This window comes from Dama dama, chromosome 9 (genome assembly GCF_033118175.1).
Source record: "Dama dama isolate Ldn47 chromosome 9, ASM3311817v1, whole genome shotgun sequence".
Classification (NCBI taxonomy): domain Eukaryota; kingdom Metazoa; phylum Chordata; class Mammalia; order Artiodactyla; family Cervidae; genus Dama; species Dama dama.
The window spans coordinates 22,319,821-22,343,048 of record NC_083689.1 but is presented as its reverse complement, the minus strand read 5'-3'; the positions used below and the strand labels follow the sequence as shown (position 1 = coordinate 22,343,048).

At 50.9% G+C, this 23,228-nt stretch overlaps 1 protein-coding gene across 1 annotated transcript; it reads right to left on the bottom strand.

Moving 5' to 3' along the window:
* Positions 1-10,535: 10,535 nt before the first annotated feature.
* ZNRF4 (zinc and ring finger 4) lies at positions 10,536-22,645 on the bottom strand. Its single transcript, XM_061152167.1, has 3 exons — positions 22,602-22,645; positions 12,098-12,186; positions 10,536-11,977 (listed from the first exon to the last, which is right to left on the bottom strand). Exons 1-3 carry the CDS (start codon positions 22,643-22,645, stop codon positions 10,536-10,538), a joined length of 1,575 nt encoding a protein of 524 aa, XP_061008150.1.
* Between the last annotated feature and the right edge of the window lie 583 nt (positions 22,646-23,228).

The following is a 23,228-nucleotide window of genomic DNA, read 5'->3' as shown; positions in this document are numbered from 1 at the left end:
CACCCCCACTCCTTGTGTGTGACTAAGTGACTTCAGTCGTGTCCAACTCCTTGCGATCCCATGGACTATAGCCCGCAGTCTTCTCTGCCCGTGGGATTCTCCAGGCAAGAATACTGGAGTGGGTTGCCATGCCCTCCTCCAGGGGATCTTCCTGACCCAGGGATCGAACTCGCATCTGTTACATCTCTAGCATTGGCTCCCTGGGTCTTGGCAACTGTTTTGAGGATGAAGATTTTTTTTTTTTTTTTTGGAAAAGGTTTCACTCTGTGCAAATCTGACATCTTTGTGGATCAGCTTCCAGGTCAAAGATCTGGGAGTTCGCTGCTCTTTTATTTCCCTTTCTCTTAACCTCCACCTCTATAAGGTATACAAATCGTCCACACATATCCAAGGCGAAACACTCCAAGGCCCTCAGTGGATGCCTTGAACCTCAGATAGTACCAAACCTTATTATGTTTTTTCCTATATCTATGGGGCTTTCCTGGTAGCTCCGTGGTAAAGAACCAATGCAGGAGACCCGGGTTCAATCCCTGGGTTGGGAAGATGTCTTGGAGAAGGAAATGGCAATCCACTCCAGTATTCTTGCCTGGGAAATCCCATGGATAGAGAAGCCTGGCCGGCTACAACCCACAAGGTCACAAAAGAGTCAGACATGACTTAGCGACTAAACAAACAACAACAATATACCTGTGATAAAGCTTTTTTAATACAATTTTTAAAGGTTACACTCCACTCACAGTTATTACAAAATATTGGCTATTGATAAATCAGGCATAGTTAGAGAATGAGCAAGTTGCTGGCATCACTAGACTTGTACTTTGCAGCCACTGTGAAGTGGTGGTTCAGAGGGTAAAGCATCGCCTGCAATGCAGGAGCCCCGGGCTGGATCCCTGGTTCGGGAAGATCCCCTGGAGAAGGAAAGGGCAACCCACTCCAGTATTCTTGCCTGGAGAATCCCTTGGACGGAGGAGCCTGGCGGGCTACAGTCCACAGGGTTGCAAAGAGTCGGAAACGACTGAGCAACTTCACTTCCACAATGAAGCCCTGCAGTAAGGCGACAGTTGACCTGATCACTGAGACACCTACTAAACCACGTGCAGGCAAGAGACACTAAACAAAGGAATGATTCAGGCCCTGCGTGGGGGCCTACCTGGTTGCCCATGGGCTAAGGCCCTGCGCTTCCAATGCAGGGGGTCTGGGTTCGATCCCTGGTCAGGGAACGAGATCCCACATGTCACAGCTCAAAGATCCTGAATGCCGAAACGAAGACCTGCTGCAGCCCAATAAATAAATATTTTTAAAAAGCCCAGGGTGGACAGAGTCGAACTGTGCAAGATTTCACCACACTGCTCAGAATGGCAGTAATTTGAAACTTATGAATTGTTGACTTCTGGAACTTTCCATTTAATAGTGTTGGACCTGGGTTTGACAGCAGGTCACTGAAACAACAGAAAGCAAAGCTGTAGATTAGGGGGAACTACGGGTGTCAGCCAATCCTGTCATCTGTGCCTGCACCATGGATACCAAATTGTCCCACTCCCGCCCCCTCCTCTGGCTCTACCTGGTCCAGTCCCCATCAAGAGTGGTCCAGCCTCAGGGCCTTTGCACTGGCTGTCCCCTCTCCCTGAATGGACTTCCCCCAGCTGTAATAACATCATATATTTCCTTTGCTTTTAAAAATGTATGTTAAGAGACTTCTCTGGCGGTCCAGTGGATAAGGCACCACACTCCCAGCGCAGGGGGCACGGGTTTGATCCTTTGTTGGTGAACTAAGATCCAGCATACTACGCAGCACGGCCAAAAAAAAAAAAAATGTCAAGGATGAGTTCCAAGGAAGCAGTGACTGCACACCACCTCCTCACACAGTTTCTGGCATGCAATTGTTGTTGTTCAGTCTCTCAGTCGTGTCTGACTCTTTGTGACCCCATGGACTGCTGCACACCAGGCTTCCCTGTCCTTCACCATCTCCCAGCGTTTGCTCAAACTCATGTCTGTTGAGTCGGAGTTGCCATCTAACCATCTCTTCCTCTGTCGTCCCCTTCTCCTGCCCTCAATCTTTTCCAGTATCAGGGTCTTTTCCGATGAGTTGGCTCTTCACATCAGGTGGCCGAAGTATTGGTTCTTCAGCTTCAGCATCAGTCCTTCCAATGAGTATTCAGAGTTGATTTCCTTTAGGATTGACTGGTTTGATTTCCTTGCAATCCAAGGGACCCTCAAGAGTTTCTTCTCCAGCACCACAATCTGAAAGCAAATATTCTTCAATGCTCAGCCTTCTTTATGGTCCAACTCTTCACATCTGTACATGACTACTGGAAAAACCATAGCTTTGACTATACGGACCTTTGTCAACAAAGTAATGTGGCATGCAATAGATGCTCAATAAAATTTCCTTCACAATGAAAGGTGTTAATACATGGTACCTCAGAAAACAGCCTGGTTGTATTCCCAGGTCTCAGATGGGAGCGTTTGGCCATAGACACCGATAGAGATTTAGAAAAGGAAAAAAAAAAAAGCCTCTAAATTTTGGTTGCCTCTCTCTGCCTTTAATTATTTTGTCGACAAGGCTCACAATTCAGCAAGTCAAGGTGGCATTTGAGAGGGACGGTTCCCTTTAGCGTAGCTGACAGCTAATTTGTGGGAAGTTTAATTACAGGCGGCGTTAATTAACTGGCAGAGCGCTGGGCGAGGAAGGCAGCCATCTGTTCCTAAAAGCCTCCTCCCCTCCTGGGCCTGGCTGGGAGGCTGTGAGGGGTGGGCTAGGAAGGGGACAGGGCGTGGGGAGGAGGCGGAGACAGAGGAGGAAGAATGGAGGGTCAGGGGATGAATCAGAGTCTGGTCGCCCCCCCCCTTCCAGATGCCATCCGGGCTGAGATCTTAGCAGGCAGCCTCCTTGTAGGTTCCATGATTTTGCAGCTGCCTCCAGAGGCTTCTGGGAGTGGCAGTAACAGTTCCCTGGAATCTGCTCCTCACTGGTTGTATCATTAGGAGCAGAGGGTGCAGAATAGAGGAGGTGAAGGACACACTGACCTCAGGCCACCCTGGACTGGTTTGGCTCCCACCAAAAGAGGCTGGGAGGAGGAGCTGGGTTGGAGCCAGGGGTGAGGGATGTCCTAATCAACCTGGCCTGGGAGTGGGGGGAATCACTCTGCCTTCTCATCCCACCATTTACCCAGCTTCGTTCCTTCTGAGCTATTTGCCCTTAGGCAAGTCGCTTTAACCTCTCTGGGCCTCAGTTTTCTCATCTGGAAAATAGGACTGAATATGTGTGCATGGGTGCTAAGTCACTTCAGTCGTGTCCAACTCTGTGCAACCCTATGGACTGCAGCCTCCCAGGCTCCTCTGTCCATGGGATTCTCCAGGCAAGACTACTGGGATGGATTACCTTGCCCTCTTCCAAGAGATGTTCCCAATCCAGGGATTGAGTCTCTTATGTCTCCTGCACTGGCAGGCAGGTTCTTTACAGCTGAGCCACTAGGGAAGCCCCAGGATTGAGTAAAATAGGAGCTAATTCCATTTGTCTTTCTAGAACAGTTGAGCCCAAGCATTTTCAGGCTGCAGAAGAGAGCTTTGGTATGGACTTGAAGTGTCATTCACTTGTCATTACTAAAAATGCATATGCAGGGACTTCCCTGGCAATCCAGTGGTGAAGACTGTGTTTTCACTGCAGGGGGCACATGTTCAATTCCTGGTCAGGGAACCAAGACCCCATATACTGTGCCATGTGACAAATAATAATAATAATTTAAAAAAACTTTTTGCTTAAAAAGGCATATGCATATTAAGGAGGGGTGTGTGTCCAATAGGGCTTCCCAGGTGATGTTAGTGTTGAAGAACCCGCCTACCAATGCAGGAGATGTAAAAGACGTGGATTGGATCCCTAGGTTGGGAAGATACCCTTGAGGGGGGCATGGCAACCCACTCCAGTATTCTTGCCTGGAGAATCCCATGGACAGAGGAGCCTGGCGGGCTATGGTCCATAGGGTTGCAAAGAGTTGGACACGGCTGAAATGACTTAGCATGCACGCACGTATGTCCAATAAGGTTGAGAGCCTGTGTGCCTTGTAGGACTCTGAGTCTGCATGTGCTGTTCCCTCCTCCTGGAACACTCTTCCCACCCCAGCCCAATTGCTTCCATTCTCTCCTTCAGGTCTTGAGGTAGATGCCCTCTGCCAGAAAAGCCTTCTCTGACCCTCCAGGCTAGGTCAAGTGCCCCTGTGGCCCCTCACAGCGCCAGTGTCTCCCCGTTCAGAGCCCTGATCACCCTGCCACTGCTTTGTCATGGCCCACCCCTCCCACTAGACTGGGAGTCCCAGGCAGGTGCGGACTGGGTCTGTCTGGGTCACTGCTGCACCTAGTGTGCCCAGAACAGGCTTGAACAAGTAGGTGGCAGCACAAATTGTTGTACAGACAAGACAGCTGGAGCTGATTTCCACACATGGGGAGGCGGTGGCCAGTGGAATTCAGAATTCAAAGTTAGAGCCATATAAAAGAGAGGGCTGAGACTTCCCTGGTGGTGCCGTGGCTGATTCCGCACTCCCACTGCAGGGGGCTTGGGTTCAATCCCTGGTCAGGGAAGTATATCCCACTTGCCACAACTAAAGATCCTGCCTGCCACAAACTAAGACCTGATGCCGCTAGATAAATAAAAATAAGAAATATTTTAAAAATAAAACACACAAGTGGAGAGGACTGTCTCGGGTGCAGAAGTATGCTTCCTGTCACTACTGGCTCAGTCAGAGTCCAGGAGTGTGGCCCTGAGTAGGCCACATCCTCTTTCTTGGACTCAGTCTCTTCCTCTGGGAAATCAGGGTATGCACAGGAGCCTGGCTCTGGATGCCAGGAGTCAGGGCAGAAAAGAGCATGGCCCAACATCCACCATGCTGTGTGTGCTCTGAAGTCATGCAGGCAGCTACCCTTTCCCTAAGTCCACCCCCATCCCTAAGGTTGTCCATCCTCTGAGCCTCAGTTTCCCCGTTTGGCCACATTCCCCAAAAGAATTGATGCTTTTGAACTGTGGTGCTGGAGGAAGATTCTTGAGAGTCCCTTGGACTGCAAGGAGATCAAACCACTCAATCCTAAAGGAAATCAACCCTGAATACTCGTTGGAAGGACTGATGCTGAAGCCAAAGCTCTAATACTTTGGCCACCTGATGCAAAGAGCTGACTCCTTAGAAAAGACCCTGATGCTGGGAATGACTGAGGGCAGGAGGAGAAGGGGGCAACAGAGGATGAGATGGTTGGATGGCACCACGGACTCAATGGACATGAGTCTGGCAAACTCCGGGAGGTAGTGAAGGACAGGGGAGCCTGGTGTGCTGCAGTCAATGGGGTCGCAAAGAGTCAGACACAACTGAGTGACTGAACAACCACCACCCCTTATACACACACAACCAGGGTAGTTCCTGGATGGACAAGGGGCAGCCTCTGCTGGTGCTCCCCTAAATCAGCCATCAGATGGGCTTGATGGGGCTGGCACAGGCTGGCCTCGCTAAGCTGGCAGTCCTTGGCAGCACCCGACTTTCCCGGAGGCAGCTGGAGAGGAGCCCAGACTTGGCTGTTAAGGCACTGAGGAGGCTGGGATGATGCTGAGGCCCCTTCTCAGAGGATGTCGGACCTGACTGGGGGCAGGGAGCACTGTGTGCACTTATTAAGCACCTACTGGATGCCAAACTAGGCTGCTTGGAGCCTTTCCCTATGCTGTTCCAGCTGCCAGGATTACTTCTCCTTTTCATGGTGTTGATTCCTGCCCTTTCTGGTCTGAATCTAGAAGACACTGCCTCCAGAAAGCCTCCCAGATTTTCTGGGTTACGGAAGACACCTCCCTTTGGGTCAACACAGTGCCTGTGATTCCCCCACAATTCTGATCACCTGATTTTATAGCTGGGTTACAGGCAGGTCACTCAATTGACAAATACTGACAAAGTGCTTAGTAGGTGTGAGGCACTGTATGTGGTTGGCAAACCATGCAGGACAGGTACTGTTATGGTTCCCATATTACAGATGGGAAAACTGAGGCTCAGGGAGGTTTAATGGTGGAAAGAAGCTAAAAGACTTGGGGCCTGGAGCACAGTAGGGCCTCAGTAAGAACTGGGTTTCATCCCTAGTGAATACTCCCTCTGCTGGCATGATCGTGAGAAAAGTCAACTGTCTGGTGAACCAGGAGGTGCCTGCTCTGCTGTGGTGCCTGTGACCTTGAAGGAGGCTCAAGCTTAGAGGTGCGGGGATTCATTCATTCATTCACTTATTCAACAAACATGTATTGGGTAGTTCTTTGGGACACAAATGTGTTCAAGTGACAGGCATGCTGGCCACCTCTGAAATCTGTTCTCTCTTCCACGGTAATAGAACCCCTGGTTTTCAGCTGGACCATTGGCTATTCAGAATAGACTACATTTCCCAGCATCCTTTCAGGCAAGTGTAGCCATATGACTGAGTTCTGGCCAATGGAGTACGAGTAAAACTGGTGTATGGGATTTCTGGGAAGTGTCCTTAAAGAGAAAGGGTAAGCTCTTCCTCATTGACTGGAATGTAGATGTGATAGCTAGAGCTCAAGCAGCTACTGTGCTCTATGAGGAAAAGGGCACTTGCTGAGGAGGTGGGACAATAAGACAAAAGGAACCTGGGGCCTGGACACTGTGGAGCCTCCATGTTATCCCTGGACTGACTACTCAAGTTCATGAGAAATAGCCCTCTGTGCTTAAGCTGCTCTGATGGGGTCTCAGATCCCATTGCTAACTCCAAGCCTGACTGCCACACACATCGCTTCCTGTCTCCACTTCTCCATCCTCATCCCAGTCCATGCCTGCTGGACAGAGAGGCCTGCTCCTTCTTGGCAGCTCTGGACTTTGACAGCCACCCAGAGTGACTGAAGCAGTGTTCTCTGGATACTGTAGCCTCCATTTGTGGCCTTAGGGCCAGTGGGCTAGGAGCAAAGCCCCTCGAACACTGGGTAGGAGGTCTTTACCATCTTCCAGGGATACTGTGCAAGGACCTCAGCCCACTTCTCTGCACCCCACCCCACACACATTCACACACCAGAGCCATGACCAAGAGCCCACCCTTTGCCATCATCCATCCAAGAACAGACTCATTTTTTCTGAACTACTTTGGAGGTTCCCAGCTAGGTTGGGAGGTGCAGACGGCAAGACACAAATGAGAAACACCTCAGTGAACTTCCCTGGTGGTACAATGGATGAGAATCTGTCCGCCAATGCAGGGGACATGGGTTCAGTCCCTGGTCCCAGAAGGTCCCACGTGTCACAGAACAACTAAGTCCGTGTCCCATAACTGCTGAACCTATGTTCTAGAGCCTGCGTGCCACAACCACTGAGCCCATGTGCTACAACCACTGAAGCCCATGTGCCCGAGAGTCTGTGCTCTGCGACAAGAGAAGCCCCCACAATGAGAAGCCCATACATCGCAATGAAGAGTAGCCCCTGCTCAACACAACTAGAGAAAGCCTGAGCATAGCAACGGAGACCCAGTACAAGCAAAAAAAAAAAAGTTTTAAAAAAAGCCACTCTAATATGTGTGAAAAAGAAGACATTTGACTAAATACAGATATTCACTCATGAAGCCACTAATACCAGACTACTCTGTCCAAATCCTACTATCACCCATATGCTATGCCCCCTGAGAAATTCTATACAACATTCCCTTGCAGATCTTCCTGATCATGCTTGCCCCAAGTTAGCATCCACCCCTTCTTTGTTGCCCAGAACAGCCTTTCATTGACCCAAGTTTCTGAGAAAAGCTTGCACTGGGAGCTGAAGAAACACTGTTATTTATTTACCATAAAATTAAATCACATCATGCTGGTCTCTGAATCCAACTAGAAATTAAAAGGAACTAAAGGAGGCAGAGGCATACTTAAAATGATACCACGTGTGTGTGTGCTAAGTCACTTCAGTCATGTCCGACTCTTTGTGACCCCATAGACTGTAGCCCTCCAGACTACTCTGTTCATGGGATTCTCTAGGCAAGAATACTAGAGTGGGTTGCCATGCCCCAATTGACAAAACCCAGATCAGGGGCATCTCTGCAAGATGAAGGACCCAGTGGCCTCAAATAAACTGCAAGGAAAATTAAAGGGAGAAAGATGGCAGGAGAAGCTCTGGATTAAAAGAGACTTTGGACAGACCTCTGGTAGTCCAGTGGTTAAGAATCTGCCTTGCAAATGCCGGCTACACAGGTTCAATCCCAGGCTGGGGGACTAAGATGCCGTATGCCACAGAGCAACTGTGCCATGAGCCCAAGTACCATGGTTACTGAAGCCCACGAGCTCTGGAGCCCTCACACTACAACTAGAGAATCTGTGTGCCTCAATCAAAGATCCCATGTGACGCAAGGAAGATCTCGCAAAATGCAAGCAAGATCCCAAGTGCCGCCACTAAGACCTAGTGCAGCCAAGTAAGTAAATAATAAATACAATACTTTTTAAATGCTACAGAACCAATTTTTAAAAATAAATAAAAAATTAAGGAGACTTAGGAGACCATCAGTGACTTTAGCTTCTATCTCGGTCCTGCTTCAGTCTAAAAAATTGTACCATAATAAATGTGCACATTTCCACTTGCTCCCTGGATGAATATTCAACGCTACTTAGGAATCACTATAGCATCAAGGTGGTGCTAGTGGTAAAGAACCTGTCTGCCAATGCAGGAGACACAAGAGACCTGGGTTAGGAAGATCTCCTGGAGAAGGGAATGACATCCCACTCCAGTATTCTTGCCTAGGAAATCCCATGGACAGAAGAGCCTGCTGTGCTAATCTATAGGGTCTCAAAGAGTTGGACATGACTGAAGAGACTTATCGTGCATGCATGCATGAGGAATCATTTCATACTGGACTTGATACTGGAGTCTGTGAGGTTGTGCTTTAAGGGATCTTATCTTGTAGAGCAGGGTGTCTCCTCCCGGCACTGTAGACAGTCAGATCAGATCATTCTCTGGGATGAGACCCTCCCAGGGGCTAAGAGGTATGCAGCAGCATTCTTGGCCCCCACCCACTCGATACCAGGAGGCCCCCAGTCATGATGACCACAGATGCCCCCAGACATTGCTCAGTGTCCCCGGGGACACAACATCCCCACCACAGTGGAGAACTACTGCTTTAGAGACACACACTGAAATATGTGTAGGTGAAAAAAACATCTGGAATTTACATCAAAACAGCAAGGGAGGGGCTTCCCTGGTGGCTGAGTGGTAAAGAATCCACCTGCCAATGCAGCAGACACAGGTTTGACCCCTGATCTGGGAAGACCTCACATGCCTTGGAGCAAGTAAGCCCATGTGCTACAATTGTTGAGCCTATACTCTAGAGCCTGGTAACTGCTACTGCCGAGCCCATGTGCGCCAACGACTGAAGCCCATGCGCCCTAGAGCCCGAGCTCTGCAGCAAGAGAAGCCACTGCAAGGAGAAGCCTACACACTTCAACTAGAGAGTATCCCCTGCTCTCCACAACTACAGAAAAGGCCGCACAGCAACGAAGACCCAGCACAGCCAAAAATAAAGTAAATAAAAATGTTTAAAAAAATTTTTTTAAAAAATAGCAAGGAAGGAGGAGAATTAGAGGAGACAAGGATGGCTACAGGAGTAGATCAATCGTTGAATCTGCGTGATGGGTACACGTGGGACGATCCCCTGGAGGAAGGCACAGCAACTCACTGCAGTATTCTTGCCCAGAAAATCTCATGGACAGAGAAGCCGTGATCTATTGGGTCGCAAACTTAGCACAGCGTGGCAGCAGAGATACATCACTGAATCTGAATGATGGGTACACGTGGGAAAAGTCATCATTCCATTCTCTCTACTTGAGTGCGTTTGACACTTTCCACTATAAGCAGCTGAAATGATGAGGAAATTTCAATGGAACCCGGAGCTGAGTTGGTCATAACCTACTCACGGTGCTCTCAAGGTTGAGGTGCTGGGGACTTCCTTGGGCAGTCCAATGGTTAAGACTTTGCTTTCCACTGCAGTGGGGTGTGGGTTCGATCCTTGGTTGGGGAGCCCGGATCCCACATACTTTGTGGCCAAAAAATCAAAACGTTAAAAAGAAAAAAATGCTATGCTAATGTAAAATGTCAACACTCAGGGAAAGCTGGGTGAGGGGTCCATGGAAACTGTCCAGAGCCCCTTTGCAATTTTTCTGTAAAGCTAAAATTATTCCAAAGTAACAAGTTTAGTTTTTTTTTTAAGGTTTAAATGAAAGCGAACATTAGGAATCAGGCCCTGTGGACCCAGAATTTGAACTGAGGCACGGTGGTCCCATCACAGGACCACCATGGGGATGATGTACATAACATCCCTGAGAAGACCACCCTCCCACCCCCACATCCCCTCACTCACCCTCGGATGCCAGGAGCCAGCTCAGCTGGGACTTGCCACATGGGTAGTATGAGGGACTGGGCAGCCCCAGAGCAGCCAGGGGGAGAATCCGCTTTCAAACCCACTTTATTATCTAGTCTCCGGGCTAAAAACATGCCTTCCTTCCACCCTGCCCGCCCGGATCTCTACCAGCCTGGGGCTGGCGGGTCTCAGTGGGGTTCTGGGGGCCCCTCCAAGGGCGCACTGGCCTCTGCCTCCCCCACGGAGGAGGCACTACAGCGGCGCCGGGAGGTGGCTCGGGTCAGCAGAGCCAGCCTCCGGGAGCGCAGCCGGGCCTGGACAGCCCAGATCGGGGTCTGGCGGCCGGACAGCGAGGGGTCTTCCTCGTCCCCGTAGCTGTCGACGGTGGAGTCAGAGCCGTCCTCTGTGCCGGCCACTGACTGCTTGCACATGGGACAGGAGCGCCGGACAGCCTGGGAGAACCAGGGGTCGATGCACTTGCAGTGGTAGGTGTGGGAGCAGGGCAGGACCTTGAGGCGGTCGCCTTCCTCGTACTCATCCAGGCAGATGGCGCAGAGGTCGTTACACCTGGTGAAGGTGCGCACCTGGGCCCTCTGCGTGGCCTGTGCCTTGACCGCCTGCCCGCTGGCCCGCCAGCTCCAGAGCCAATGCCACAGGCGCCGCAGGACAAAGACAGCGCTGGTGAGCAGGGCCAGGGCACGGCCCAGCACCCAGGAGACGGCCAGCACCGGGTGGCAGTCCAGGTCCGGGCGGGGCGGGTAGTCGGGCAGCAGGACGACTCGGGCTGACTTGTCACAGCGCATGATGACCCGCAGGTCCTGGGAAGCAGCCTCGCCCACGAACACCGAGGGGATGGCGATCTGCTGCCGCAGGTCCTCATACACGTGGGCCATGCGCACTAGGTCGTCGGAGCGCACGTTGTGCACAATAGCCGCCTCGAAGCCAGCCCGCTGGGCGTGCAGCACCTTGAGGTCGAACGTGCAGTCGTATCGGCGGATCAGCACGATGGCGCCCAGGGAGCCGTTGCCCGGCAGCGGGCCCTGAATGGGATGGCATGCGTTGGCTGGCTTGGCCTCCATCAGGTAGCCTCGCATGCCCCCGGGGGCCAGGGGCGCCCCGAACAGGGCTGGCAGATCCTCAAAGTCCACCGTGCTTGAGTTGCCATCCAGCACGACCCGCACCACCGCCTGTGAGGGAGCGAGCAACCCCAGCAGGATCAGCGAGATCCTGACTGCCCCCAGGGCCACAGCTGGCTGCTGCCGCCCCATGGCTGGCCCGTCCTTCTCCGGCTTCGGAGTGGAGCTAGGTCCCGCTGGGGACCGCCAACGGGAGGCCTCCGGGCATCTCCAGGGCCTCCCAGGGGACCCGTGGCCAGGGAGGGAATGGAGGTGAACTTGAAAGGGCGGCTCAGAGGCAGTTGAGCAGAGCAGTGGGGACCCTGGTGGTCCTACACGGAAACGGCTCCTGGGGGCAGCCAGGCTCGCATTCTGTCCTTGAAGGCTGGTCCCAGGAGGAGATGACCTACCCAGGTGGCCTTCCTGGCAGATGACGCTGAGACCAGGAGCCCCCAGGGTTCTAGATGCCCCCAGCCTCTGTGACATCGTCCTGTTACATCCACTCCCTCCACCCCCTGCCCAGACAGAATTCCTGGGGCTCTGACCTGGGTGCTGGGCAACCTTGGAAAAAAACTTCTAGAAGTCTCAGCACATCCCTCGCTCCTGGACCTTGTAAGGGTAAAGCTCAGGGGTACCACAGGTGGTTTGGCAGCCCACACTCCCCACCATGACGTGGATCCAGCCTTCACACTGACATTCTGCCATCATCATCTCCCCAAGCCTCCTAGAGACCCACTGAAGAAGGGGGTCAATGTTCACCCATTTCGAGATTCCCAGGGAACTTAGACTTGTTCAGGGCACCCTCTGCCCATGAGGTTTTAAAGCCCAAATCCCAGGCCTCCTCCCTCCCTTCCCCTTGCTCACTCTGCTCCAGACACACAGGCCTCCCTGATGTTCTTCCGTGAACACACCCAGCACAATCCTGCTCCAGTGCCTACGCATGGTCTGTGCCCTCAGCCTGGAAGGCCCTTCCTCCCTGTGGCCGCCTTTTTCTTACCCTTCAGGTCTCAGTTCTTATGTCCTCAGGGTCTAACCGACGTGATGGGAGGGGTGGGAGAAGTGCAATGTCAGGGCTGGGCTAGCAGGAGTGGGTGGTCCAAGTCCCCATCACTGGGGAGACCAGCGGCCCCCAACCTTTTTGGCACCAGGGATCTGTTTCCAGGGGCTTCCCAGGTGGTGCCTGTGGTAAAGAATCTGCCTGCCGGTGCAGGAGATGCCAGAGACAAGGGTTCAGTCCCTGGGTAGGGAAGATTCCCTGGGGTAGGACATGGCAACCCACTCCAGTATTCCTGCCTGAAGAATCCCACGGACAGAGGAGCCTGGTGAGCTACAGTCCATGGGGTCACAGAGTCAGACACAACTGAGTGTACACACACACACACACACCCGTTTCATGGAATACAAGTTTGCTGTGGACTGGGGGTGGGGGGATGGTTTCAGGACGATTCAAGTGCATTACAATTATTGTGCACTTGATTTTTATTATGATTACATCAGCTCCACCTTGGATCTTCAGGCATTAGGTCCCAGAGACCACCTGAACCAGCTTTATTCTCTCAGCTTAGATCTTCCTCTCTATCCGGGTCTCCAACTGTCCCTTGTTCCTCATCCAGAGCGCTGGCCATCAGCCTCATGTCCCCTCCCAACTCTTTATCCCAGATCTCCCACTGCGAGTCTGTCACCTGGCTGGGCAGTCTACTCAAGCCCTGAATCATTGCTCTGTCATTAACAAGCTTATGTGAGACCAGGTAAGTCACTGAAGCTGTCTGGGCTCTAGTCTCTAGATCTTTCAGATGGGTGTAATGATGAGCAATGTGCCTTGTAAGGTCAGCGGTCAGAAAATTAAATGAGATGATGCCTGATTGGCCTTCATCATGTGTGAGTTAGTTGCTCAGTCATGTCCGACTCTTTGTGACCCCACAGGACCTGCCAGGCTCCTCTGTCCATGGGATTTCCCAGGCAAGAATACTGGAGTGGGTTGCCATTCCCTTCTCCAGGGGATCTTCCTGACCCAGGGATCGAACCCAGGTCTCCTGCCCTGCAGGTAGATTCTTTACCATTTGAGCCACCAGGGAAGCCCTTAGGGTCTGAATTTTTCATTCTCCCATAACAGACTTGCCTCCAGTTCACAACACTTTCAGTTCATCACCACATGGCAGTCAAGCATATTTCTGAAGTTTAATCCTCTGGTCTCTCCCATGCTCTAAACTCTCCCATGGCTCCCCCTTGCCCTCTTGATGAAATCCAAGTTCCTTTCTGTGTCTGACACAGCTCTGCATGGTCAAGCCCCTGCCAGTCTCCAAAACCTCAATAATTTTCTTTTTAAAAATTTTACTATTTTTGGCTGCGCTGGGTCTTCATTGCCTTGCACGGGCTTTCTCTAGTTGTGGTGAGCACGGGCTACTGTTTGCTGTGCTGGCACGCTTCTCACTGCAGTGGCTTCTCTTGTTGCAGAGCACGGGCTCAATGCGGGTAGTCTCCAGTAGTTGTGGCACATGGGCTCTAGAGCACAGGTTCAATAGTTGTGGCACACAGGCTTAGCTGCTCTGAGGCATGTGGGATCTTCCTGAACCAGGGATTGAACCCCTGTCCCCTGCATTGGCAGGCGTATTCTTATCCAGCTGTGCCACCAGGGAAGCCCCTCAATGCTCTTCAATGCTCTGAATGCATCATGATTTACTAACCTCTAGAACTTTGCAAATGCTGTTCCCTCTGCCGGGAACAGAATTCTCTCTCCTCAACCACACTTCACCAGGCTGACTACTTAATTCTTTAGGTTGTCTCTGTTGGTTTAATACTTCCCAGAGCAGCCCTCAGCCAATGATAGAGAAGAGACACAGGAGTCAAACAGGTATAAGTCCATGTGACAACAGAGGGAGAGGTGTCACCAAGGAATGTCGAGGGTAGCCAGCAACCACCAGACGCTAGGAGGGAGGTGGGAAACAGATTCTCCCTCTCAGCCAGCAAGAAGAAACGGACCATGCTGATACCTTGATTTTGGACTTCCAGCCTCCACAACTGTGAGGGAGCTCCTGGTCACGGCAGGTGTAGAAATGAATGCACAGTTGGAATCTTTGTCCCGAGGGTCCACATCTGGGTGAGGCCAACCAGACACAAGGTGTCAGCACATTGAGACTGAAGGGTGAGGAAGGATGAAGTTGGAGTGAGGGGGTGGAGAACAACATGCTGGGAATGCAAAGGGCATGTGCAAAGGTCCTGCGGCAAGATTGAGTGAGTGAGTTAGAGTTGAATGGTTGGATATGGCAAGCCGTCAGAGTGGCTAAGAAGAGGGTCTTATTGAAAGATGGGAGAGAGATAGGGGAAGTAAGGACAGGACCCGACCCAAACCTTGAATGTCACTGACTTTAGAATTTACACAGACACTGATGAGGAGCCTTAGAAAAGATCAGAATAGAGACAGGGCATGGTCGGATCATATCTCTCTTTTCTGCTCTCTATATTTCTGCACTGTTTGAATCTTCTTACGATGGGAGTGAATTCACTTATGACTCCTGAAATAAAGAAAGGTTTGTATTTCTGAAAGAACCCTCTGGTTGTTGGATGCAGGGTGGGTTGGAGAGACAAGGAGAGGGGGAGAAGCCACGGAGGCAGCAGGAGAACCAGGGGAAGGACTGGGGAATGGGACAGAGAGAGGATAACAGGGGATTATAGCCCTGAATGAGTGGGTGGGCAGGAAGATCAAAAGGGGAGGCGTTCTTGAATGGAGCCGGTCACATGGGGTGAGAGGCATCACTCTCTAACAATGCCTTCCCCTGGGGCTTACTTGGAGCAAGTTTTGTTTGGTGCTACTGTCTTTAATGTCTTTCTGGCGATGGCTAATTTTCCTAAGATACAGGTCCTTGGCTCCATGGGCACTTTTTTTTTTTAATTTTCTGACCACGCCATGAGGCATGTGGGACCCTAGCTCTCCAACCAGGGATTGAACTTGAGTCCCTCTGCACTGCAAACGCAGAGTCTTAAAGACTGAATTACCAGGGAAGTTACTTCCCTTCCCCATTGACATTTTGAGGCATCATTTTGTTTTCTGTATCTTTGTTTCTTGTGGGTCCCTTCCCTTTGTGGCAAGTGACAGAGGTTTTTCGTTTATGACTCGACAATCTTTTTAAGGAAAGATAAAATGTCGATCTTTAGAGAGTATTTGGTAAACAAAGGAACAGGTGCACAATAGGGAAAAGTTCAAGACAGAGTTCTCCAAAGATGGGCAATTAATAAACAGGGTGTATTCGTTTGTTAGGGCTGCCGTAACACAAGTACAGTGAAGTCCCCTACACACGAACCTTCGGGCTGCTAAATTTCAAAGATGCAGACGGGTGTTTGCAGGTCCGATCGCAGAGCTCAGTTCACCTGTCTGGTGTACACTGTCACGTGCGAGCATCCTCTACCAGTCATTGTGCTTTTGTGGACTTTGCAGGACAGCGTAGAGAGTACAGCCATCTTTATTTCAAGCCCAGGATGTCTGAAAGCTTCCCTGGTGGCTCAGTTAGAGTCTGCCCACAATATGGGAGACACAGGTTGGATCCCTGGGTGGGGAAGGTCTCCTGGAGAGGGAAATGGCAACCCACTCCAGTATTCTTGCCTGGAGAATTCCCTGGACAGAGGAGCCTGGTGGGCTACAGTCCACGGGATCACAGAGAGTTGGACACCACTGAGTAGCTAACGCTTTCACTTTCACTTTCTGGATGTCTGGAAGCAAGCATAAAAGCAGTAGCGATGCAGCTGGTACTGCTATGAAGTGCCAAGTGATAACGATGGAAACAAAAGTGAAAATAATTGAGGGAGTGGAGCAACAAGAGGAAGAAGCAGCTGAAGAACCGAAGGGATTTGCGGCGCAGGAGATGGTAAGGGGTTTTGATTTCAGGAGGTTCTGTTCGTTTTTTGAAGCACAGGACCAAAGGCAGAACAGTACACGGAAGCTGCAACAGCCATTCAGATTGCAATCCAGTAGCTGCCGTGTCATCTATGACGAAGAAAAAAAAAAAGCTACTACCAAGACATCATTGGATTGTTTTTTTCAGGAGGGTGGATAGAGTTGAATCCACAAGGAACCAGAAGCTATGCCATCAACGTCAGGCATGAGTGACACGGCAACCTGCCCTCTGTCTCCGATCGCTGACGATCCTTCAGCTCTCCCACCTCCCACCTCCTCTAGCTTCTCCAGTCAGTAACTCTTCTTGCCTCTTCACTCGATGCCTGCCCCTGCGTGCCAGCCCTTGTATTGTGCTACTGTACTTTTTAAGGTATTATACTGTAAGCTTAAAGATGTTTTACTTTTGGTGTTTTTTTATGTGTTGTTTGTGTAAAACGCATTACAGCACTACATAGCTGATTGTATTAGTGAAGTACCTAGGCTAACGAGGGCTTCCCTGGCGGCTCAGACAGTAAAGAATCCACCTGCAATGCAGCAGACCCAGGTTTGATCCCTGGGTCAGGAAGATTCCCTGGAGAAGGGAATGGCAACCCACTCCAGTGTTCTTGCCTGGAGAATTCCCTGGACAGAGGAGCCTGGTGGGCTCTACAGTCCATGGCGTTGCAAAGGGTCAGACACGACTGAGTGACTGACACTTTAGGCTAACTTTATTGGACTTACGAGTTCATTGAACTTATGAATGGGCTCTTGGAATGGAACTCATTTGTATGTAGGGGACATATCGAATCAAAAATCAATCAATCAAAAGGGAACCTCTCTTAAGATATTTACAAAGTTGAAAGATAAGAAGGTAATTCTCCAGGGGAGAGGAGAGCCACATGTCCTGACCACGTGATCATAATATCACTGCCGATGAGGCCCAGCGACTTCTGGAGTCTCCTGACATCCTACACCAAAGAGGAAGCAACATCAGCCCCCTGGGGGTTTCTGCGGACAAACACACAATCCCAGTCCAACCACGAGCTGACATCAGACAGACCCAAGTTGAGAGACCTTCTGCAAAATCCTGGCCAGTGATCTTCACAAATTTCAAGGTCGTGGAAGACATGGAAAGACTGAGGAACTATTCTGGCATGAAGGATGCCAGGCAATGTGATGATGAGATGAATGAGTGACTCTGGGTGGGGTCCTGGACCGGGAAGGGGACACTCCCAGAAAAAACTACTGAAAGTCAAATGAGGTATGTAGGTTTGTTAATAATATTCTACCTGTACTAATTCCTGGTTTTGATCATCCTAGCAGGCAATATATGACGTTAACAGGAGGGGAAACTGGGTGGAGGATATGTAGGAACTCTCTGCTTCCTGCCATTTGTATTTCTACAACTTTTCTGTAAACCTAAAATCATTCCAAGACTTTCCTAGTGGCCCAATGGTTAAGAATCTGCCTACCAGATGCAGGGAACACGGGTTCTACCCCTTGTCTGGAAAGATCCCACGTGCTGCAAGGCAACTAAGCCCGTGTGCAACAGCGGGAGAAAGCCTGCGGGCAACGAAGACCCAGCACAGCCAAAAATAAATAAATAAAAGTAATAAAAGAAAATGAAATTATTCCGAAGCAAAGCATTTTTTAAAAAGAGGCTTAAGGCACTAAAAAGGAGGAGGAGAGGAAGGAGGAGGAAGGAAGAAAGGGGGAGGAGGAATAGCAGGTAGCCCGGAGACAAAGTTTGGGATGCAAGCAGTTCACGTGGGAGGTAACACCAGGATGCCCCAGGAGGAGCCAGGGAGCATGAGAGGGATGGAGGGAGCCTGTCCAGGGTGCATTTGTGATTAGGTGGCTGTGGTGGGCAGAGGGGGCTCAGTCCCACTGGGGCCTCTGTCGAGCATGAACTGCAAAGTTGCGTGGCTCGAGGGACGAGGGAGCTGGGGTATGTACACTCCTGCTCCTGCCAGCCATTGGCTGGGGGCTTCTGGAGGGGATGGCATGAATTCTTGAGACGCTCCTCACCTGCCCTGAGCAAAGCAAGCTCAGGCAGAGCATCTGGGCTGGGATCCCAGCCAGCAGTGCAGAGAAAATGGGGAAGACCCAGGGTATCTGGGCCGGCCACTAACAGCTGATGGACCTTTAGTCCTGCTCTGACTGATATGGCAGCCACCAGCAACCTGGGCTTATTTCAATGCATTAAAATGAAACATTTAAAAATTAGCATTAAAACATTAAAAACATAAAACACATTAAAAATTTCCTTCCTCACTCATACATGCCACATTTCAACTGTACTGTGGCCACCTGTGAGTGACCATGTTTGGTGGCACAGGTCTAGAACATTCCATCGGTCACAGAAAGTTCTCCTGGGCAAGCCCTGCACTGGAGGATTTTAAGTGAGATAGTGGCATAACCGACTGAGGAACTAGCAAATCCCTTTGGCTGCGGAGGGAAAACAGCTGGTTGGGAGTAAGAGTGGAAGCCAGGAGCCCAGGAAGGAGGCAAGAACAGTCATGCAGGCTGGAGGTAATGGAGGCTCGGACTAGTGCAGTAGCAGTAGGGGACGTAGCTGCCTAGAAATGGCATCACCGGTGAGTCCTGACTCTTTGGATATAAGAGGTGAAGGGAGAGAAGGAAGGACAGATGAGATCTGTCTCAGAGGTGAGTGTCAGGTGGATATGGGGTCCCAGGAGGGAAAGTCAGTTCAAGTGCAAATGCTGAGCTTTGCCTCGGTGCCCCTGGGTCTGAGGGCTCAGGCAGAAGTCTGGGCCAGGGGGTTGTGGGGGAGAATGGGGGGCATCCAGTTGGCAGCTGTACTTTAACAGTGGAAGCCTGGGTACACACAGGAATCTGGGCCCTCGGGCCATCCTGGCCACCAGCCCAGCTGGCAACGGCTGGGCCATGATCTAACTTGTCAGGTGGAAGCCCAGCCCCGTCCCCAGGCTTGAAGGCACAGCTTGCCTAAATGCTAATAAGTTTCGCCTCCAAATGGTGGCGGGTATGCGCGTGTGTATGTATGTGTGTGTTTAATTCTGGAATGAATTTAATTCTAATTCCACCGACTTTGGGGATGGGAAACAGCTGTCTTAATGAGTTAAACAGTGGGTTTAAAATAGCGAGCATCTGTTCGCCGTCTGAGCTAGCACCCGCCAAGCCTCCTCCAAGGCTCTGGGGCTCACAGTCTGGGGGGCTCTGGGGATGGTACAGGACATGGGGTTAGCAAGTCCAAGAAGCAGTTTTAAAGCTAGCCCTGCCACCACTCCTGGGACTTCTGCTGCTTCATCTGTAAAAAGCAGGGGCTGTTTGGGATGTCCCCGGTGGTCCAGTGGTTAAGAACCCACGCTCCCACCTGCAGGGGATGTGGGTTCAATCCCTGGTCACAGAACTAAGATCCCACATGCCTCAAGGTACTGCTAAAGAATAAATACATAAAAGTTTTAAAAGTTGGAGCTGTTTATCCACCATGCTGAGGCACACCGCCGAGGATGGCTCAGGCCAGTCCTGTGGGGGCAACAGGCCACAAGTGCATACCCCCGGAGCTCAGAGGCCTCCTGGACCTGAGGCCCGAAACTCTCCGAGTCTCAATTTCCTCATCTACAAATGGAAATAACAACATTACCCAGCGCAGGAGTTCTTTAAAAGTTTAGATGAATTAAGAGTTTCCCTGGCGGTTCCGTGGTAAAGAATCTGCCTGCCAATGCAGGAGACTCAGGTTTGATTCCTGATTCAGGAAGACTCCACATGCCGCAGAGCAACTAAGCCCGAGCACCACGACTATTGAGCCTGTGCTGTAAAGCCTGGGAGCCACAGTGACTGAGCCCAAGTACCGTAACTAGTGGAGCCCACACACCCTAATGGCCCGTGCTCCATCATGAAAGAAGCCACTGCAATAAGAAACCCACGCACCGCAACTAGAGTAGCCCCCATTCACCACAGCTAGAGAAAAACCTGAGCAGCAACTAAGACCCAGCACAGCCCCAAATAAAGCTTAGATGATTTATGACACATGAAGTGTGTGCTCAGAATCAGGTGACAGTGAGCATTATGTAAATGTGTAAAAGGCTTTCTAAGTAAATCAATGTACTGTAGAAATTCAGAGAAGAAAAAAGAACCAGAAGGAGGAAACCACAGGGTGATATATACCACAGAGGGGACTGGGTGGAGCTGGTTTAGGCAGGGAAGTCAGGGAGGTCAGGGAGGACTTCCTGGAGGAGACGACTTTTTCCTTTTTTGGCTGTGCTGGGTCTTTGTTATCCTGTGGGGTGCTCACTGTGGTCCATGGGCTTCTGTAGTTGCAGTGTGTGGGATCCACATTCCCTGACGAGGGATCAAACCCAGACCCCCTGCATCGGGAGAGTGGCGCTTCAACCATAAAGCACCAGGGAAGTCCTGAGGAGGTGACTTTTGAGCTGAGACCTAAAGGAAGAGGAGGAACTGCCCATGTGCAAGTCAAGCATGGAGCATTCCGGGCAGAGGCAACGGCAGGTGCAAAGGCCCTGTGGCAGGACCATGTGTGGGTATTCCGCAAACAGCAAGAAGGCTGGCACAGCAGGAAGAGGAATAGGGCCAGAATTGGAATGGACCTATAGACTGCATTTTGGAATTTAAGCTTTATCCTGAAGGCACTGGGGAGCCACTGGGGCTTCCAACTCAGGAAGGAGTGAGATATTATTATTAAGTGAGACATTATTAGGCCCCTACTGGACACCTGGCCCTCATGCAGAATTAGAGCTATTCACAGCCAAGATGTGAGAGAGAGAGACACTAAGACGCCACATGCATTTATCCCAGTTTGGCAGAGTATAGCCCACGGGTGACATTCCTGACACAGACAGCCTGGATTCGAGTCCCAGCTCTGCCACGCCCCAGCCACACAGCCTGTCTTCCACCTCCCCTTCTTGGGATGGAGTTGTCTCCCAGGTGTAAATATATGCTCCACCCCCAGCTTTGCCCGTCCTATCATCACATTTCCCAAATTTAAACTAACTTCTTAAAATGTGAAATATACACCTACCCTGCATTTGTGCTAAGTAGCTTCAGTTGTGTCTGACTCTTTGCGACCCATGGACTGTAGCCCGCCAGGTTCCTCCATCCATGGGATTCTCCAGGCAAGAACACTGGAGGGGGTTGCCGTGTCCTCCTCCGGGGGATCTTCCCCACCCAGGGATTGGCAGGTGGGTTCTTTACCATTAGCACCACCTGGGAAGCCCCTAGTGACCCAGCAATGCCACTCCTAGGGATTTGCTCAGGACCAAGATTGAGAGCAAGCTCAAACTGGAAACCACCAAACTGTCCATCAGTAGGCAAACAGATAAGCAAACCAGGGTCCATGTGAGCCAAAGAACGTTCCTCAGCCGCGCAGAGAAATGAAGCACTGAGGCAGGCAATGACAGGGGAGCCAGAAAGAAGAATGCTACCCAGAAAATACAAACTAGTGCAGGGTGACCCAAATCAGACAGGTGGTTGCTTAAAAGGGGGCGGGGCTAGAGGTGGGGAAGAGAGGGAGTAGGGAAAAGTTACAAAGGGACCCGAGAGAAACCCTGGGGGTGATGTGCACCCGCCCGAAAACACACCCCACTCACATCGTGAGTGTTTGTATTTTACTGTATGGAAACTAGACCTCATGCGTAAGTAAGAAAGCTATGGTGTTTCCAGTAGTCATGTATGGATGTGAGAGTTGGACCAGAAAGAAGGCTGAGCACCGAAGAATTGATGCTTTTGAACTGTGGGGCTGGAAAAGACTCTTGAGAGTCCTTTGAACAGCAAGGAGATCAAACCAGTCCATCCTAAAGGAAATCAACCCTGGATAGTCATTGGAACGATTGATGCTGATGCTGAAGCTCCAGTACTTTAGCCACCTGATGTGAAGAGCTGAGTCATTGGAAAAGACCTTGATGCTGGGAAAGATTGAGGGCAGGAGGAGAAGGGGATGACAGAGGATGAGATGGTTAGATGGCATCACCGACTCAATGGACACGAGTTTTGAGCAAGCTCCGGGACATAGTGAAGGACAGGGAAGCCTGGTGTGCTGCAGTCCATGGGGTCACAAAGAGTCAGACACGACTGAGCAACTGAACAACAGCAAATGATAAAGCTATAAAGACGAATGAAATAACCAACAAAAACCAAAAAAATTAAAAGGGCAAGCACTTGGCCCAGAGTGCAAGGGGCACCAGCCAGGCTGGAAACTTCCTGGGTGGCTGTAATGGGGGAGGGGGAATTTAGGAGAAGTTTCCTGAGGCCACAGTTCAGGGCCACAAGCTTACCTCAGATCCCCATCCTCCCCAGCCTCGCCCTCCACAGCCTCCATCCCGGGAAAGGAGACTTGCCAGCCTGCACTTCACCCAGGCCCCAGAAAGTAATTTCTTAACGTTTTGCTCTCCGCCAACGAGACACAAGATTAATTATGGCCATAAACACACTGGGCGCCACCTAAATATTTCATAGATTTGTGCGTGCACGCGCACACACGCAGTTCTCTTGTTTTTTAATATTTTGTTTTTAAAGGAGGCTACAAGGGGACACGGGGGAGTTTGCCCTCCCCTCCCCCTCCCCTTCCGTCCCCTCATGTCCTCCCTGTCTTTCTTCATTCCTTCCCCTGCTGGAAGGGTCTCAAGGAGATGGGGAGATTTTGCTCTGGGTTCAGTGGAGGAATGAATTTCCCTGGCTGCCCCCTTGCAAGGTGACAGCTGTTTCAGGAAGATGTAGGGGGTGGCAATGGGCCTGGGCATGACCTTATACTTGGGAGGAGGGGAACTGGAGGCCCCTATGTCATTACGGAAAGCAGCCATGAGTCCCCTCCTCCTTCCAAAAGGATCAATCAACACTCATTTATTCATTCAACAGATGTTTCTTGGGGCTGTAGAATGTGGCAGTTTAGAACACAGACTTGA

Excerpts from the sequence above, each read along its gene's own strand:
- ZNRF4 (XM_061152167.1), bottom strand. The coding sequence starts at position 22,645 with ATGGAGGCTGTGGAGGGCGAGGCTGGGGAGGATGGGGATCTGAG. Across the intron at positions 12,187-22,601 it reads GGGGAGGATGGGGATCTGAG|GAGGCTTGGGGAGATGATGA; the intron begins GTAAGCTTGTGG and ends GTGGGTCTCTAG. Across the intron at positions 11,978-12,097 it reads GGGCTGCCAAACCACCTGTG|GGGGTGGAGGGAGTGGATGT; the intron begins GTACCCCTGAGC and ends CTGTCTGGGCAG.